Raw genomic sequence first — 18,614 nt, 5'->3', positions numbered from 1 at the left:
TGCTGCTGTCTTTTAACGCTGACAAAAGTCAGATCATTGTCTCTTCCCAGGCGTTCCGTCCACTTCGTCCTGCTAGTGGTAGCCCGATATTAAGGTTATTTTTGTTACGGTTGAGGTCAGCTTCGGCCTTGTTGACTGAGGGTGCAAAAGGTATCCTTGGTGGGTGGTTTTCTAAAAGTCTACAGGGATACTGTCCTGACTCAGCCTTAACGGTCCCATATCCACAGTAATCTGGCGAATTGCTTGCTGCTGTGCTTTAACGCTGACAAAAGTTAGATCATTGTGTCTCCCCAGGCTTTCCGTCCACTTCGCGATGCTAGTGGTAGCACAAAATCCTGAATCGCTGTCTGAGCCCGAGCCCAGTCATTTTTGTTAAGATGGAGGTAAGCTTCGCACTTGTAGCATTGTTGACTGAGCGTGCCAAGGCATCAATACCAGCATCAGTCGAAATAGGGTTGGTGGATTTTGGGGGAGGTATTTTAAAATTTCAACTTCATACGTCATAGGACTGAGGTTGGGCATGCCAAGGACTCGATAACTAAGCCTTATATTCGTTGAGGCACCCTCATATCAATGAAGCTTCATTACAAAGCAATCGGTACCCTGACTGCAAACCTGAAACGTTGATGGCCACGTAGTCGCAGAATAACATTTCAGCATTAGAGGCTCCCTTTTATGTGGGGATCTGCCCATAGGTTTGGCTATCTTAGGGGCTCCGAAACATCCCCTCGTCAGTCTAAGGATCATTGGCACTTGGATATGGTGTTTTTCTCTCGTATTCAGATTTGTATCGCCACAGAAAAACGTTGCCCTAATTCTTTTAATTGAAATAATTTTGATAAGTTTTTTTTTATTATATTTTTCTGGATTCTTTTATTCATTTATCTTATATAAAATGACTTTAAATTGTAAAAAAAATCTTATCTCATAGTATATATATATTTCTTGAAACAATATATTCAGCATTATTATCTTTAGGTAATGGAAAAAATGCTCGGCACTTATATGCATGTCAAAATTTGTTGTAACTAAGCAAGGAGAATTTTGTAAAATAATTAGCCAATAAATAAACTTGTCTTTAAATATAAGTATAGAAAAGTTTTAAACATTGGAAACGCTTGAATTAAATACAAAATATATGTATCAATAATGGTTATCTTTAATACAAACAATAATTAAGCAGATATAAGAAACACAAATATTTAAAAAATATTTTGACATAAGAAAACTATTTCATATAAGGAAAATATAGATTTTTGTATAAAGAAAGCACAATGTTAAGGTTTAGATAATAATATTGCATAAACACAAAGTGTTCAAAACGTCTGTTGCCACATAACATATATTTCTCTGTAGTGTAGGGTAATGAAACAATTGCAACATTGTTTACTTGTAAAAAAAGTAACAGAAAGTTGAGGTAAAAAAGAGCTTGTTCTAATATCGCCCTGCGGTAATATATTCCTCCCATTTACTGTAAGCTAAAACAACTTCCAACTAATCATTAATCTAGGGTGTATGTCCTATGTTGTTTGTTTACACTCTACATTATAATCTGAGGTTCTGGCACACTGGCTGCTATACTTTTATGCGGCAGCACTTGTCCACCATTGATGTAGATCTCATCTTTAACAATGACATCTTCACCCAGCACCGTGGTACCCTCCAGTCGCACCCAACGGCCCACTATTGAACTCCAGCCCACAATGCAGGAATCCAGCCAGGAATGTGACTTGACAATAGCTCCCTTGAGTATTGTTGAGCGTTTTATGCAGACACCATCTTCGATGACAACATCTGGCCCAATTGTCACATTCGGACCGATTCGACAGCCTTGGCCAATTTTGGCAGTAGGATCGACAAGAACATTGCCAACAACTCCGGGGCCTGTGTAAAGATTTGCGGGTTGTTTTTGTCGCAAAGAGTTAAGATAAAGACACATTCCTAAAAAAAAAAACAAAGAAAAATGTATGAATGTGGGTGTGTGTGTGTGTGTGTGTGCGTGTAGAAACAAGTACACTTAAAGATAATAGCATAAGATACAAATTAATGATTTCAAAATGGAATCTGACAATGCAATTAGTTGGTTTGATAAGATAATAAGAATTCAACGAAATCAAATTAGCTTTTGTAAACTGATAAGAATTAAATTGTATTGTTTTTTGTTATTCTGGGAATTAATTTAGAGGCAGGGATCGCTCACAATACATACGAAAATTCGACATTTTACTGTGTACACCATTTAATAACCTGGTTAATTTTTTGGCACTGAGAATTTTAGGGATTATCTTCTTTTTATACCCTCAGCCATATGATTGGAGAGGGTATATATCATTTGATAGGCCAATACGTGCCTCATCGAAATAACGGTTTTAGACCCTAGGTATCTTTGGACCAAATCCGATTCAGGACATTTGGAGTCGATCTAGGGATGTCTGTCCGTCCGTCTTCCTCTTCGTCTGGCTGGTGCACACGATAACTTTCGAAGGGAGTATCCGATTTGGTCCAAACTTTGTACATCGTAATATTTTTGTCAAACTTAGATCATGTTCGGAGATGGGTAATATCGGTGCTCTCCTTCTGGTATCTCCTCCATTATTTGCATCAGTGCTAGGTCCTTCTCCACAAAAGATCAACATTTTGAATATTCAAGAAGCTCATAAAATACGAAAATATCATTCGATTCCATTCAGACTTGGCACATCTCAATATATCTATCAACACAAGATCTGTTATAAAGATGGTAGAGATCGGACCATTCCTACTGGTACCTCCCCCACAAAGGGTCGAAGTTTTGAATAATCAAAACAATCATAAAATCGGAAATAAGCGTCTGGTTCTCTTCATATTAAACACATCACAATATTTTTATTAACCCTAGGTCTGGTGTTAACATAGGATGTATCGGTTTACTACTTCTGGTACCTTCCCCACAAAGGGTAAAAGTTTTGAATTTCCATGGAGCTCATAAAACGCGAAATTAACATTCGTTTCTATCAGACTTGGTACATCTCAATGTTTTCATTAACACAAGTTTTGTAATAAAGATGGTAGAGATCTGACCATTTCTTCTGGTACCTTCCCACATAGGGTTCAAGATTTTTGAAAAACACATTTTCTAACAATTTGCACATATTTCATACAGAGTATAGGAAGTAGTCGATACCTTCCAAATCTGGCACGTTGCAATATTTTTTTTTTCAGTCTTAGGTCAGATACAAATTGGTCAATATTGGCCAACTGCTTCGGAACCTCCCCCATAAAGGGTCAACAGTTTGAATCATCATAATTCAAGGCTGGAGGTATAAAGCTGTCGGCAAACCGACTGATAGTATTTTACTTGTTTATCTTTCCTTCATGAAATCAAAGACCAATTTTAAATTCTACAAGAGTCTTAAATTACCATACAATAAGTCTAATGGGTCTAAAACGTTTATCGTTTGCACCAGTTCACTTATTACATCTATTTGTATTTATGATTTCCTTACTGCTCTCTTGTTAGTTTCAAATAAGTATATAGGTGTTCATTGTACGCAGTGAAAGAGGTCATGCATAAAATAACACCTGTTAACATGTTTTCTTTATCAGTAAAATATCGAAAACAAATTTGAAATTAAACTAAAAAAGTCATCAACTCTCCCGGAAATTACTGACATCAAAATAGGTTCCAATTTCGAAAAAATAAAAATCACACAAACAATGCATATAGCATAGATAAAAAAATGTGTGATGGTTTAAATAATACGTTCATGGGTTCATTCCCAGAATGATATCTTATCTAGGCCTTTAAATAATGGCACAAATTTTAGTTAATGATTTTCATGAATGATTCACCAGCCAAACGGTGAAAACCCTCTTGAAGTCACGGAAAGCTTTAAGATCTGATAAAACACTAGACATAATGAGATGCAAACATTTATCTCATTCAGCAAATACAATAACATTTCCTCTTACCAGTTAGAAAATCCTTTGGCTGTCCAATATCCATCCAGAAGCCAGGCAATTCCATTGCATACAATTGATGCTCTTCCGCCATTAGCGGGAATACTTCCTTTTCTATTGATGTGGGTTTCACTTCAATGCGATCCAACACAGATGGATTGAATATATAAATGCCGGCATTGATTTTATTGCTTATAAATTCTTGGGGTTTTTCTATGAAACTCTTAATGCAACCATGTTCATCGTACAGAACAACACCATATTTAGAGGGTTCTTCCACTTTGGTCACAACTATTGTGCCCTCCTTCCCATGATTGCGATGGAATTGCTCCAATTGTTTGAATGGAAAATCACAGATCACATCAGAGTTTAGAACATAAAATGGTTCAGGACTGGCACTTAGAATATGTTTTGCCAAGGCCAGGGGGCCGGCAGTGCCCAAAGGCTCTGTTTCATGGGAAAAGATTAGCTCAACACCCAACTTTTCTGCCTCAATTTTTAATTCTTTTTCCATTTGCTCGGCGCGATATGAAACAGCCAATATGACCTACAGAAAATAATACATTTTTGAGTATGAATCACTCCAATATTGCATAATTGCAATATGCAAACTCACCTGGGTACATCCCGCACTAACCAAGGCCTCCAATTGATGCAATAATATTGGCTTGTTTGCAAACTCCACCAACGGCTTTGGCGTACTCAAGGTCAACGGACGCAATCTGGTGCCATAGCCACCAACCAAAATTAAGGCTCTCGTGCCTTTTGTGACTTGAGGCGATGACCCACACATGACGACGACAGACGATGTTATCAAAATAAATACTCTGTGAAAATATTGAATGTAAAAAAATCTCGTTTATGACACGTCAGACTTTTGCAGTTGTTTATTCTGTTTGTTGTATTTTCACTTCACAATTTTCCTTCCTCCCCTTAGCACAATAAAAAGACCAACTGCCAGGCGTTTTTTCTTTTCTCTTGTATAGTATTTCCCAACCAACCAATAAAACTGGTCGAACAACAACAATGACCCAGTAACGATAAAAAACCAACTTCGTTCCAACTGATAAGAAAAGTAGTTTAATCAATATTTTGGTTGGTGTGCGCTTTTTTTTGTTGTTGCTTCTTGTTTTGTGTGCCGGCATATGATTTTTGAGATGATGATCCCCCCAATTATTTCGTTTGTCTCTTCGCGTCTATTTGTTATTGTCTCTCTTTCGCCAGTATGCTCCCTGCTTGTAAATTGCATGGGTGATGGCTGCTGGCCCCAAAAAATAATCAGCTCCAAAAACAACAAACCAATCAAAAGATGTCACGTACTGTTTGTTTGATATTCCACAATTACAGCTGTCAAACTTATGGCAAATATAAAAATATAACGTTTATTTGTTTAAGGATCTTCCACTATTGAAATATTATTTATTGTTAAAGTGTATAAATATATATTTAAATATTATTTTCTAGCTTTATGGCGAGCTTAACAAAAACAAAGTATATATTTTATTGAACTCTTCTTCTTTTTTCCCAAATGACAATGCAATGCAAGAAGGAATGATAGCACATGACTTATGAATATTAGGTGTGGCGATTTTATGCGTAAAATTCATGAAAGTATTATGGTGTTTCCATTGCAACTGATACGCTCTCTATTTTTTGTTTGACCCATGGTAGAAGAATATAGGTAGACGCGTCGACACAGCTGCTGGGACAATGAACTGTCAAACCAATTTTGGAATTGAAAATGTTGAATGAAAAATTATTTAAATTTGTAAAAATTGTTGAAAAACGCGAATTATAATAGCCTCCGGATGACGTAATATAAGAAAACATATAAAAATCTACTTATATTTGAAAAAACATTTAAATTTTTTTGACATATCAATGCTCCCAAGCGTTGATGCATCTACCTGTATTCTTCTGCCATGGTTTGACCCTTAAATATGGAAAACCGACTTAATACATTGAAATACAAAAAAAAAAAAAAAATACATTGTTCGAAAAATTTAATAGAATTTAAAAAAAAATCGAATAAATGAAAATTATGAATAAAATGTATAATTTTATTAAACTTACATTTGAAATAATTTGAAAAAAAAAAGTCGAATAAAATAACTAAAAATTAAAAAATAGAATGTATAATGTCGAACGTCATATATAATCCATGGTAAAAATAAAGAGTAAGCTAAATCCCCGACTACCTCTATTTTTTACGAATGAGACATAAGGTGTGTCTGGTTACTTTTTCTGTAGGAATTGTCCAGCAGTGAGGTAATTTTATTCTCTTTGGCAAAAAAAAAAACTCGGAAAAGTAAACACACGGAATCCCTGCAAAACGTGCGAGCAATGAACTGTTTTGTCTAAACAAAACAATTTGTCCGCCATGAATTTGCAGAACTCTTGTGATAACAGACGTTTTCCAGTAACAATTTACAACAATTATTACAAATTTTAAGGTAATCAGATACATCTATGAGAAAATACGAAATCAGTTGAATACATTTGAAATACCACAAATGGGTTCTATAGATCGAAAACAGAAGTCATTAGGGTTCTCTACCACACATAATGAGCCGATTATTATTTGTTATCGAATACGATATCGATAAACAAATTAGTGCTAACGTAATGTGAGAAACAGATGAGCTTATTTGAAAAAGCAACAGTATTTTTTAATGACTCCCAAAAGTTAAATAGACTTTTTTCCAAAAATAAAACAAAAGTAGGAAAAAGATGTGTGAAATTTAAATAATTATTAAACTGCTCCTGTTAAAAGTGCAAGAAACCAGACACAACAATTGTTATATCCGTTCCTCTGCCTCTTGGGATTGGGAAACAACTTGCCATGTGACATTCATCATATAAAAAGGCGGGAACATCTGTTAGCTCTATGCAATAACGACAACGACATTGTAACGGTTGAAGTTCAGCAGTGAAATACAATTGCTAAAAATCTTGAATGCCTTGTATATGGCGCTAAGCAAAACTCATTGTATGAATGGGCATAAGAAACACATCCATATTGGACAATAATGCACTAAGCAGCAGAGCCGAGCGTTCCATGCCAAAATTGAAATGCTTATACCCACCATTCACCAGCCACATTTGGTTGGGTGGACACCACAACGAATGCACAAATAAATGCAACGGAGGCAAAAGGCAAACATAATCGTCCCAACGTATAGACGATATATGATGACATATCGCATCATAGTTCAAACGGCAGGGAATACTTCGATCAATTTTCTACACAGCAGGCGCCATCTTTTCGTATGGCTGACGATGAATCTCCCCGTATGCTTTGTGTCTTCGATTTTGTCGTCGCCATGGAAAACTTAACTGGGAAAATAACGAGGTAGGTATGCATTTTAGATTGTCAAATTGTCAAAGTTTCCAAATTAAAGATACATATTCCTTTTTAATTTAGGCTAGTCCTTTAGGAGGAGGCAATGCGATTCTACAGGATGTGTGGAGGTAAGCATGCCATAAATAAATCAGAGTCTTTGCTCTCAAGCAATGTTTACATATCCCAAGTCAAAATGCAATTTAAATTTACAAACATTCTTATCCCTTTTGAACTTTTTTAAGTTTGAAGTGACTGATCAGAATATGCACATTTCCACACATTCAAGAAAAGGGTCCATAATTTAAAAGCAAGTCTATCCTTAGAGAATATATTTAGCTGAGTTACCAAACTGATCAAACCAACTACGTCTCATGAGAAATACCACAGGTATCCTTTGATTCCATTTAGCCTTAGCCCCATAGTATGCGTACTGTTACCGTGTGTGCGTGTGTGGGAGCAAATATTAAGCAGGGGATACTGCCAAACAGCCCCCAATATTTACAAGCATGAGAAGCCGGCAGACAGACAACCCGACAAGTGATTACCGACTACACTTGTGTTAAAAGCGAACAAAAACAGAAAGGAACTCCAGCATATGCTTCTGGTGAAAAATATTCAATTCAGTAAACAATGTTTGGCTATACGATGGTCATTTTTCTTCGTGTCGAGTTGTACGAAGTAGCAAGATTTGTTTTAATGCCATCATCCTCCAAATCCAGTCCTTTTTTGCTTGGCTATTAAGTGGTAATTTTTAATTTACCCCAACTCAGTTCTCGCTCTCTACACCACCGAAAAAAAAAAGAAAAAGAAATAATGTTTGCTTGTTCAACATTTCGATTATTAATTGCGGTTCCGCAGCGCTTTTAAATATTGTTTATTTGCCATTATAAATCATGACATTATCATTCGGATACTATGGCTCGGCTGGGCTGTTTGTCGAAACCACAATCAAATCGATATTTGCGGTTGCAATTGATGCTGCAAATGTTTAGTTTTGCATTTGATTCGGACATTTGCTAAATGCATTCGGACACAACTAATTACAAATGTTGCCAATTAAAATACCAAATGATGTGGTTAGTTGGTTGGTTTGGTTTCGTTGGCTGTTCATAGTTGTGCTCCAACGGACTCAATTTTAAATAGGCCTACATTTCTCATTAATTTTTCAATTTGTTTTGTTGTTGCAAAATGATTTTGTGGTCAATGTGACAGGCCAATCTCATGACAAATGGGTAATTTCAATTGTAATAGAAATTGTATTGATGTAATGATTTGTTTTGAATGGGGAGGGGAATGTGTGGAATGTTGTTTAATTAAAATTGTATATGACATAGTATTTGATATAAATATCAGCGGCATGTTGAAATTTCGTATTTAAAATTGCGTACCAACTATTTAAGACTAAGGCATTTTGTACCTAAATTATATAACTTTATCGCTCAGAGGGGTTTACGAACGATTTCTAAACGAGGGGGTTGAATTCGAATTTTAATGATAAAAAGCAGGATGCTATGACATTTGTGGTTTACAAAGAAATTTAATAAAAACCAAAATTTAATTTGGAGTGCAGGATAGATGCACAAAAGGGTTTTTAAAAATTCGAACTATAAGCTTACGAAAATTTCTAAAATGGTACTAAAGTTCTAGTAACTGGTAGCATTTCATATTATGTGAAGGTGGTTTTGGAAATGTGTATTGAATGTGCAAACTACACTTAATGGTACTAAATTTGGAACAGTTTGGTTTAGGGTGAACGGATGAAGCTGAAATTTAGAAAATTTCTATTGGGGTCCCTTTTGGTAGAAGGTTTGTGATAAAGCGGTGGTTTTGGAAATGTGTACTACAAGTGCATGAAAAGTACTAAATAATACTATATTTGGTACAATTTGGTTTTGGTGTACAGGTTGTGCATGCTGCTTGAAATTTGGTATTAGGGTCGCTGTTCATGTGTAGTCTGGACATATGAAAATGTGTACTATAAGTGTACGAAAAGTACTGAAAGGTACTATAATTGGCAATGGGGTGATGGGATAGAGATGAAATTCTGAAATTTAGATTACTGATGGCATCTTTGTCAGTGTTTTAGAAATGTGTCCCATATTTGTACAAAAAGTACTAAATAGTACCAAATTTGGTATTGGTTGAAGGGATAGGGCTGGAATCCTCAAATTTGTTATTGAGAACTGGAATTACGGAATTACGATATGGAGGTGGTTTGGGAAATGTGTAAAGGTACTAAATGGTACTTAATTTTGTATTGGGTGAAGGGATAGATTTGATATCCTTAAATTTGATATTGCGATCTTTGTTGGTATCTGAAATTAAGACATGGAGGTGGTTTTGAAAATGTGTACTATATTTGTACAAAAAGTACTAAATAGTACTAAAATTGGTATTGGGTAAGGGTATAGAGCCGAAATCTTCAAAGTTGTTGGTATCTTGAATTATGATATGGAGGTGGTTTTGGAAATGTGTACTATAATTGTATGAAGAGCATTAAATTTGATGTCACTGTTGTCGTCTGTTTTTAAGATATGGAGGTGATTTTGTAAATGCGTGCCATAATTGTTCGATAAGTCCTAAATTGTACCCTCAGACATATGGCTAGAGAGGACATATATAATTTGATACGGCTAAAACGGACATTATCGAAATAACGGTTTTAGACCCTAGGTCTCTGTGGACCAAATCTGTTTTAGGACATCTGGAGTCGATCTATCGATGTCTGTCCGTCCGTCTGTCTGATGCGCACGATAGCTCTGGAAGGGAATATTCGATTTGGTCCAAGCTTGGTACATCGTAATGTTATTGTCAAACTTAAATCGAGTTCGGAGAAGGGTAATATCGGTCCACTCCTTCTGGTACCTTCCTCACAAAATGTCAAAATGTTCAAAGAAAACAATTTACTGCACATAAAGAGAACGGATAATCCGATATTACATCAACTTTGCAAATTTTTGAATATCCATGAAGCTCATAAAATCCGAAATAAGCATCCGGTTCTCTTCATATTTCACACATCTCATTATTTCTACTAACACAAGATCTTCTGTAAAGATGGGATATACCGATTCACTTTTTCGGGTACTTCCCCCACAAAGGGTCAAAATTTTGAATATCCATGAAGCTCATAAAACTCGAAATAAACTTCCGATTTTATATTGGCCCATTCCTTCGGAACCTACTCCATAGAGAGTCAACAATTTGAGTAATCGTAACAGAAGTAAAAATATATTTACATAATAGGACATCGGGTATACATTTGTCGGCAAAATCGCCTGATGTTTTCTAAGGTTTTTCTGTTTTGAATCACTTTTGGTTTACATATGGCAACGTTGAAATAGTATTGGACAGAAAAAATGGATGTGGGTCCATTGTGCAATTGTAAACTTTTTCCATTACTAAACTTGAGTAATATGTAAAACCTTGAAAGTCTGAAAATTTAGTACGATATAAGAAATGGTAATTAATTTTTTGTCAATTTTGCCTCACTCTAACTGTTGGAACGAATCTAAAATTCTATGGTGAATTTTCGCTGACTAAGTAACGGGCTCTTGCTAGTGTATATATATTCATAATCAGCGTTAAATTCTATGTATATGTAACCATGCTCATATTAATTTCAGATTAGCTTCCGATTTTCAATATTTTGAAATTCTCTGCCCTAAATTTATAACCAAATCAGTTGAATTTTGATATTTTGGTAGACTGATTTCTCTCAAGAAGTAGGTAACGTTGGTGATATGGAGGGGCATATAAAAGAATTTCCAGATTTTAAATATTTTGAGGATAACACATTTAACCATGAGTCAAGTTTTATGATTTACAAAAATAAGAGCGTCTATAAAACGAACGTTATATACCCTCCATACATAACATTCATTTCATCGCTTTACTTCTGCAAATCATATTTCATATATTCTACCCAGAACAATCAATTCAAATCAATTTTTCGAGGGGGATTTTGAGTTTAATCAATGACTTTGGATTTAACGGAACTTCGTTAATAAACTTAAATCGATGAATGTGTTGTTGTTTTTCTAATTTTCCAAATTCTAATTTAATTAACCCTCTTGTAAATCGCGTCCGTTACGTTGTAATTGAATTTACAGGTGTGAAAAATTGTCTGCATGTGTGTGGTTCGCTGGTGTGCCTCTTTTTTTTTAATGAATTTAAATGAATAATCATAAATCATTCATTTTTTCTTTTGAGGGAGATACTTCGTTGTGGGGCCAGCAGTTCATAAAATACGAATTTTACATACCCATATGCGTTCGATCTTTAATGGAAAATTTGTGATTTTTTGTTTTGTTGTAATTATTAAAAATCGACAAACAACGAAAAAAGCCATAATGGAGTACTTCATGTTTTTGTTTTTTCTTTTCTAATAATGGAAGCAAACAACAAATGTTATTTCCAATTTGTTGGTTCTGTTGTAGATGCTTTTGTTCCGTTTGAAACAAAGTGTAACATTGATTAAGTGTTATTTTCAGATTTTTTTTTGGTTAATGAAAAAAAAAAACTCAATTTGTTTCGTTTTATGTGTGTATCTCCTCCACCCTTCGTTTCGTTTTTCTTTTGCTTTGAATGGCGAGGCACTGAAGTGTGAAGAAGTACCGCCAAAACAAAAATCATCATTAGTCGATTAATAACTAACTTCTCAATGAAGGAATGATTATTTGTTGGAGTTATGTATTATCCATCGCCAAGGTATTACTGTAGGCGCGACACAGTGGGACACTTTGGCACTCGAACATACCTACATATGCCATTCCAAAAGAAAAAAATATATAATTGTATTTCTTTAACATTACGGTAAAATAAGAAGAGATAATGAAAAATAGAAAAGAAATAAATAATAAATTATATTTTTTTCGTGGAATGCGATTATAGCATATGGGTAGCGATAGGGTAATGATCCATACGCGTCAATGTATTGCTTGTATTGCTATACCTTTGAGAGGCATATTGATGAGAGTCCAGACTGTCAAATATGTTGTCATTGGTGTCTTATATGCATCTTAAAGTTTCGTCCTCTACGGAAATCTTATGTATTGTTTTGTCGAGGAATAAAGCTCGGGTTTTGGAAACCAAACACACCAAAATCATTGAAATATACCAACCCTTAAAGGGAGTCTTCGACAGTAAAATTTGTGTGTAGATGGAACAACACTATTTAGTCCTACCGGTAGGAAACGATTCGAATGGAGAACCTAATAATCACAATATCTGATTTTAATGGTTCCATTTTGTACCTCAATAACTTGCTAATTCTATTTAAAAGGTATCACACATGTAGAAGTTTGTATTGTGCATCCTTTTTTATGCATTAAATTAATAATTAAAAAAAAACGAAACGACGATTTTTGCAACAACAAAATTAAAAAAAGTTAAAAAGTGTGAGTCGGTCTTGGCGACAGATGCATGCCATCAATCAGCCAATGTTCGATTATTTAAATATATTTTGACTTATGTTATGATTATTCAAATTTTTGACCTTCTAGGAATAGGTTCCGAAGGAATGGGCCAATATTGCCTACTTCGTATCGGACCTAAATAAATATGATAAAAATATTGCCACGTGCCATGTTTGGACAATATTGGTCAAGTTGTAAAGAATCGCTAAATTGTTTCGCAAGCTATGACAGGTAATATATTGAAAATTGTGACCCTTTGTGGGCGAAGTACCAGAAAGGGGTTAGCAGATATACGGGGTGAGAAAAAAAACAACGCCATAATTTTTACATTTTTGTTTTAAATTTTGTTGAATGAAAACAAAAAATGTCGGAAATAGCATCATGATGAGGATTGGTGGCTCTTTCCAAAACCTAGGTATTCCCTGCCTTACCCCCTGGTAAACATTACCATCGTTCTCCACTAATAAACAAACGTTGTTTTTATAAAAACAACAATAAAGGGATAAAGCCCGACCATTTTGCAACAACAAAATACTATGGCATCCCTTACAAACAAGCCAACACTATTTTAGAATAAGTTTAGATTTGTCCAAATTAGCACGAATTATGGTCTTCAAATGGCCAATGAAACCGTCTCACGCTGCCCGAATATTGCTCTGCGGTATTTTGGCCCATTCCCGGCGAAGCGCTTGCTTGAGGTGATCGACACTTTGGTATTTTTTAGCGCCAACCTTGCTTTCCAAAATACTCCAGACACAATAGTCCAACGGATTGGTATCCAGAGATTTTAGTGGCCATTGTGCGCTGGAAATGAAGCGAGGAACCTCATTTTTTAACCATTCATGGGTGGCGCGTGCTGAGTGCGTTGGTGCTGATTCGTGTTGGAATGTCTGGAAGGCTTTAATACACCCTCCAGAATATTTTCGCGATAATATTCGGCATTTATTCTGATGCCACGGTCGATTAATACGAGCGGAGAGCGATCATCGGCTGTTATGGTGGCCCACACCATCACCATGGGTTCTGGTGGCCAACCGCTTGAGTTTTGCTGGCCAACCGAAGGTGCACATTTTCAGCTGACCTCTTTGGCATGTAAACACGATCATTTTGTTCGTTTACAAACTGCTATAAAACGAATGTTTTCTCATCCGAGAAAACCAAATTCAGCAGTTCACCACTTTCGGCCCACCGAAACAACTCTTTAGCTCTTTGAGTCTACTTTCTTTCTGTTGCGGTGTAAGGTCTTGCATCTTTTTGGAATTTCAATGGCTTTACCCCAGGCTCATTTTTCAATATTTGCCGAATGGAATATTGCGATATGTCCAGCTCACGATCCATTTTTCGGTCACTGCGACGCGGGTTTCGATCAAGTTGTTTCTTTACTTTTCGAACCATTTCTCCTGATGTAGCTGTTTCTTCCGTCCACTTCCTTGACGACGTCGGGCTACGCTACCAGTATCACGCTAACGAGCGATGGTACGAGATACAAAAGATTTATTCACATTTAAATGCTGGAGTGCTCTAATGTCATTTGTGGTTTTCCAGCGAAATATAAAGAATTAGACTATCACGATTGAATTCCATCACGAATAACTTTTTTCTGGAAAATTCTCACCAAAATGCATTTGAACGCTTGTAAATAATATAATGAGCTGTTACTGGTATAATTTTAAAAGCTTTCGGACGAGTGACTTAGAAATGACAGCAGTCTGAAGTTGGTTGCAGTTCTTTCATCTCACCATGTATTACGATGTACAAAGCTTGGACCAAGTCGGATATTCCCTTTGAGATTTATCGTGCGCACTAGCCAGGCAAATCGACTCCAAATGTCCTGAAACTGATTTGGTCCAAAGAGACCTAGGGTCTGAAACCGTTATTTCAATGAGGCACGTTTTGGCCGTATCAAAAGATATATACCTTCTTTAGTCATATGGCTGAGGTTACAAATATGACCCATGATCAAATTTTCTAGTAATAAATAACTGAATTCCTCAAACTATACATTTGAAAAAATAAGAGATTTTATAAATTCCTTTCCCAATTAGAGCAACGAAAATGATTACGGTGTGGAACATAATTTCTTTCGCCGATTTAGTGTAAAATTAATGATTAAGCAAATTATTAATTGCAGGCAAGAGTGTGTGACAACGGCGACGTTGGCAAAATTAGGAATAAATGAATGGCCCGCCGAATGCTTGGACCGTTGCGGTATTAATTATTTAAATGAAGTCAAGCCGTGTGATTAGCACAGCTTGAGTGAGAATTAAATTTAGGCAGAATAATTTGTGCTTAAGCTGAACGCTTCCTCCGACAAATCAATGCAAATGCAAGCGTGAAGAGATCATTTCCAATGGCGGCAGTGAGCGTATAATCAACCGGAAGGAAACCAAAAGGTGGTATAAAAATCACAACAAAAAACCACGCTCCTTACCCAACAACACACATGTGCATGTGCATGGGTGTGTGTGTATGTTTGTGTAAAGGCACACGAGAGTAAAAGTACGCGAACGGTTAAGAGCTGTGTTAATGAGCGCACTTCTCCCTATGCGGTCACGTACCAACCAACCAGCGAACGAATGGAGCACGAGTTGACAGTTGACACCACAAACAGAAATGTCAGCAAGAAACCACATTTAAAATAACAGCAGTAGCGGTAGTAGCAACAACAACAATAACAATTTAACTATGAACTTTTTACAAAAGAACTGTAAAGTTAGTCCATTTGAGTTGTTGGGAAATGGAAAAGGACAAATCTACCCAGGCAGCAAACCAAACTATTTGGAATTTCAACTAAAATAATATTTGGTATAAAATTGTTATAGGGTTGCCATTTAGTAAAAAAGGAGAAACATGAGTTCGGAGAAGATATTATTAATAAAAATTGTTAAGACGGCAGGAAACAAGTTTCCATTGACGTTTTGATATGAGTCTCCATAGACGATTTCAAGGAGTCTCCATAGACGATTTGATATTAGTCTATATAACCTATATAAACAGAGTCTCCGTAAAGATCGGAAAGAAGTCTCCACAGACGGTTTGATGGAAGTCGCCATAGACGACTTGAAAAAAGTTTCCATAGACTACTTGAAAGGAGTTTCTATTTGAATTTAAATGAATCTCAACTTGACAACTTGAAAGTTATCTCCGTAGATGAGTTGCGAAGAGTCACCATGGACTATTTGAAAGGACGATTTTAAAGCAGTCTTTACAGAGGACTTGGGAGGTGTTTCCATTTGACATTTAAGGAATCTCCATAGACGACTTGAAAGAAGTCCCCATAGACGATTTGAAGGGAGTCTCCATAGCCAACTTTAAAGGAGTCTTCATAGACCATTTGAAAGAAGCCCTCAAAGACGATTCGAAAGGAGTCCATTGACAATTTGATAAAATTCTCCATAATTTAATTGGTAAAAGTCTCCATAGATAATTAGAAAGGAGTATGTATAGACGACTTGAAAAAAGTACCCTAGACGACTCGAAGGAGACGACTGAAAGGAGTCTCCATAAATAATTTAAAAAGAGTCTCCATAGACAACTCGAAAGGAGTCTGCATAGACGACATGACAAAAGTCCCAATAGACGACTTGAAAAGAGACTCCATAGCTGATTTGAAATGAGTCTTCATAGACAACATAAAAGAGATCTCCATAGTCAATTTATTAGCCAACTTCATAGCTTCACTTGAAAGGTGTCTCCATAAATTAGTTGAAAAAAGTCTCCAAAGAAGACTCGAAACGAGTCTCCATAGACGACTTGAAGAAAACCCCATAGCCGACTTGAAAGGAGTCACCATAGCCGACTTGAAAGAACTCTCCATAGTCAATTCGATAAGAGCCTCCATAGAAGACTCGAAAGGAGTCTTCGTAGACGACTAGAAACGAAGGTCTAAAGGCGACTTGAAAGAAGTCTGCATAGACGAAGTCTCTTGGAATAAGTCTCCATAGAAAACTTGATAAGAGTCTGAAAGGTATCGACGACTTTACACAAGTCTGACTTAAAAGGAGTCTCCATAGTAAATTTTATAAGAGTCTCCATAGAAGACTTGAAAGGAGTCCCCATAGACGACTTGAAAGAGGTCTCCGTAGACGACTTGAAACGAATAACGAATAGACGTCTTGAAAGGAGTCTGCATAGAACTTTTTGGAAGTAGTCTCCATAGAAGATTAGATATGAGTCTGAAAGGTATCGACTACTTTACATAAGTTTCTATAGACGACTTGACATGGGGGTCTTTATAGACGACTTGAAAGGATTTTCCATAGACTATTTGATAGTAGTCTCCAATGACTACTTGAATGAAGTATTCGTAGATGACTTGGGATTTGAAAGAAGTCCCGTAGACTACTTGAAAGGAGTCTCCATGAACGACTCGAATTGAGTCTTAAGATGAATTGTCCTCTGAAGACTTGAAGAGAGTCTTTATAGATAGCTTGGTTGAAATATCTGAAGACCTCACGACAGGAGGATCTACAGACGATGTGATTGAAAGGAATCTCTATTGGAGATTTGGAAGAAGTGCATTTAAACGATTACAAAGAAGTCTCCATCGATATAAATTATGGACGAACAGTTTTTATGAACGACTCTTCAGAACGATTGAAGGAGGCTTGAAAGGAAGCCATGGGCTATTTTACAGCTGACTTTAAAGACGAACAAAAAATTCTCTTTGGACAATTTAAAAAGAGATTTGGAAAGGGCCTCGATAAATGATATTAGGTGGCTCAGCATGAGTCCTCGTCAAATTATTAAGAAGAGTCTTTGCAGACAATTCGAAATGGGTATTTAAAGGCGGATTGAAAAGTTTCCTTAGAAATCAAATTCAAATATATTTCAAAGACACAATTTATCTGTTCCAGAACTGCAAGAAAGTAAAATGTTTTACTACGATAACCGATTTTCCGATATCAAACAAAAATGCAAAACTTGTAGATTTTTGCACGTTCTGGAATAGAGTAAATTAATTCTTTAAAGTATGCTAAGGAAATTAGGACTAGTTTTTTGAAAGAATATCTTCTACACAACAAATATCCTTTTTCAAAACTGTTGGCAACCCTGCACCAAAGTTTTGTAATAAGAACATTCTTGTCCATCATTTCACATCCCTGCAGGGAAATAAATTGGTTTAAAACTAATTTAAAATTAGTTTAAAAAAAACTACAACTAGTTTGTTTTTTGATTTATTTCCTTTACGCCAACTAACTATTTTAACATGGGGATGAGCTAGGCAGTGGACAATTGTCCATTCCTGCATTACTTTGAAACTAAATATAAACTAGTTACTTTTAAACTAACTATAAACCAATTACTTTTAAGCCAATTTTTAGTCAGTTGAAAAATATGTTAAAAAAGTTCAAAAAGATTTTTTTTTATTTTTTTATTTATTTATTTTTTTGTTTTGCTAATCAAATTCTTTATTTTCTATTTGGCTGCACTGTTTTTCTAAGCATATGTACTTGTGTATTAAGGTTAGCAGCACTAGCTTGTATTATTGTACGTTGCATTTATATCGAAGTATTTTTGGAAATGTATTATGCGAATTATTGCAAAGTAGTTTGATATAACCAATCATCTTTGCTTTTTAGGGCTGCTTTTTTCTCTAGAGAACTTATATGTGTTTTGTTTTTGCATTTTATTTTCGTTTAGGTGTTTGAAGTGGTTGATATCCAGATGACTTTTCAACCAATTTGAAGTTAGTTGTAGAATAATGCATTTGTAACTAACGATTTTCTCAACTGGTTGAAAAATGCCCCGCTGGTAAGTTAGTTAGTAAATGCATTATTCTACAACTAACTTTAAATTAGTTGAAAAGTCATCTGAATATCAACCAGTAGTGGTTACTTTGCTTTTTGATCTCCAGATGACTTTTCAACTAATTTGTAGTTAGTTGTAGAATAATGCATTTATAACTAACGATT

General features: G+C 35.6%; 1 protein-coding gene across 3 annotated transcripts; it reads right to left on the bottom strand.

The window, feature by feature from the left end:
* Positions 1-866: 866 nt before the first annotated feature.
* On the bottom strand, positions 867-5,395 carry LOC101892812 (mannose-1-phosphate guanyltransferase beta). 3 transcript variants are annotated; one of them, XM_005188190.4, is made up of 4 exons: positions 5,260-5,395; positions 4,556-4,766; positions 3,952-4,486; positions 867-1,941 (listed from the first exon to the last, which is right to left on the bottom strand). In XM_005188190.4, the coding sequence occupies exons 2-4, from the start codon at positions 4,730-4,732 to the stop codon at positions 1,541-1,543; spliced, it is 1,113 nt and encodes a 370-aa protein (XP_005188247.1). In that variant the 5' UTR covers positions 4,733-4,766; positions 5,260-5,395; the 3' UTR covers positions 867-1,540. The 3 variants fall into 3 exon arrangements, with proteins under 3 accessions (XP_005188247.1, XP_019894004.1, XP_005188248.1); XM_020038445.2 differs by lacking the exon at positions 5,260-5,395 and adding an exon at positions 4,856-5,253; XM_005188191.4 differs by lacking the exon at positions 5,260-5,395 and having other exon boundaries at positions 4,556-5,253.
* Positions 5,396-18,614: the final 13,219 nt, after the last annotated feature.

Source organism: Musca domestica, unplaced genomic scaffold (genome assembly GCF_030504385.1).
Source record: "Musca domestica strain aabys unplaced genomic scaffold, Musca_domestica.polishedcontigs.V.1.1 12, whole genome shotgun sequence".
Taxonomy (NCBI): domain Eukaryota; kingdom Metazoa; phylum Arthropoda; class Insecta; order Diptera; family Muscidae; genus Musca; species Musca domestica.
The sequence above is the reverse complement of the archived record's forward strand: the minus strand, read 5'-3'. Positions and strand labels throughout refer to the sequence as shown.

What these genes read in the sequence shown, in the direction of transcription:
- LOC101892812 (XM_005188190.4), bottom strand. Translation starts at nt 4,732, where the DNA reads ATGTGTGGGTCATCGCCTCAAGTCACAAAAGGCACGAGAGCCTTAATT. An exon ending in TTAGTGCGGGATGTACCCAG is followed by an intron (nt 4,487 to 4,555) that starts GTGAGTTTGCAT and finishes TATTTTCTGTAG; the next exon opens with GTCATATTGGCTGTTTCATA. An exon ending in GCCAAAGGATTTTCTAACTG is followed by an intron (nt 1,942 to 3,951) that starts GTAAGAGGAAAT and finishes TTTTTTTTTTAG; the next exon opens with GAATGTGTCTTTATCTTAAC.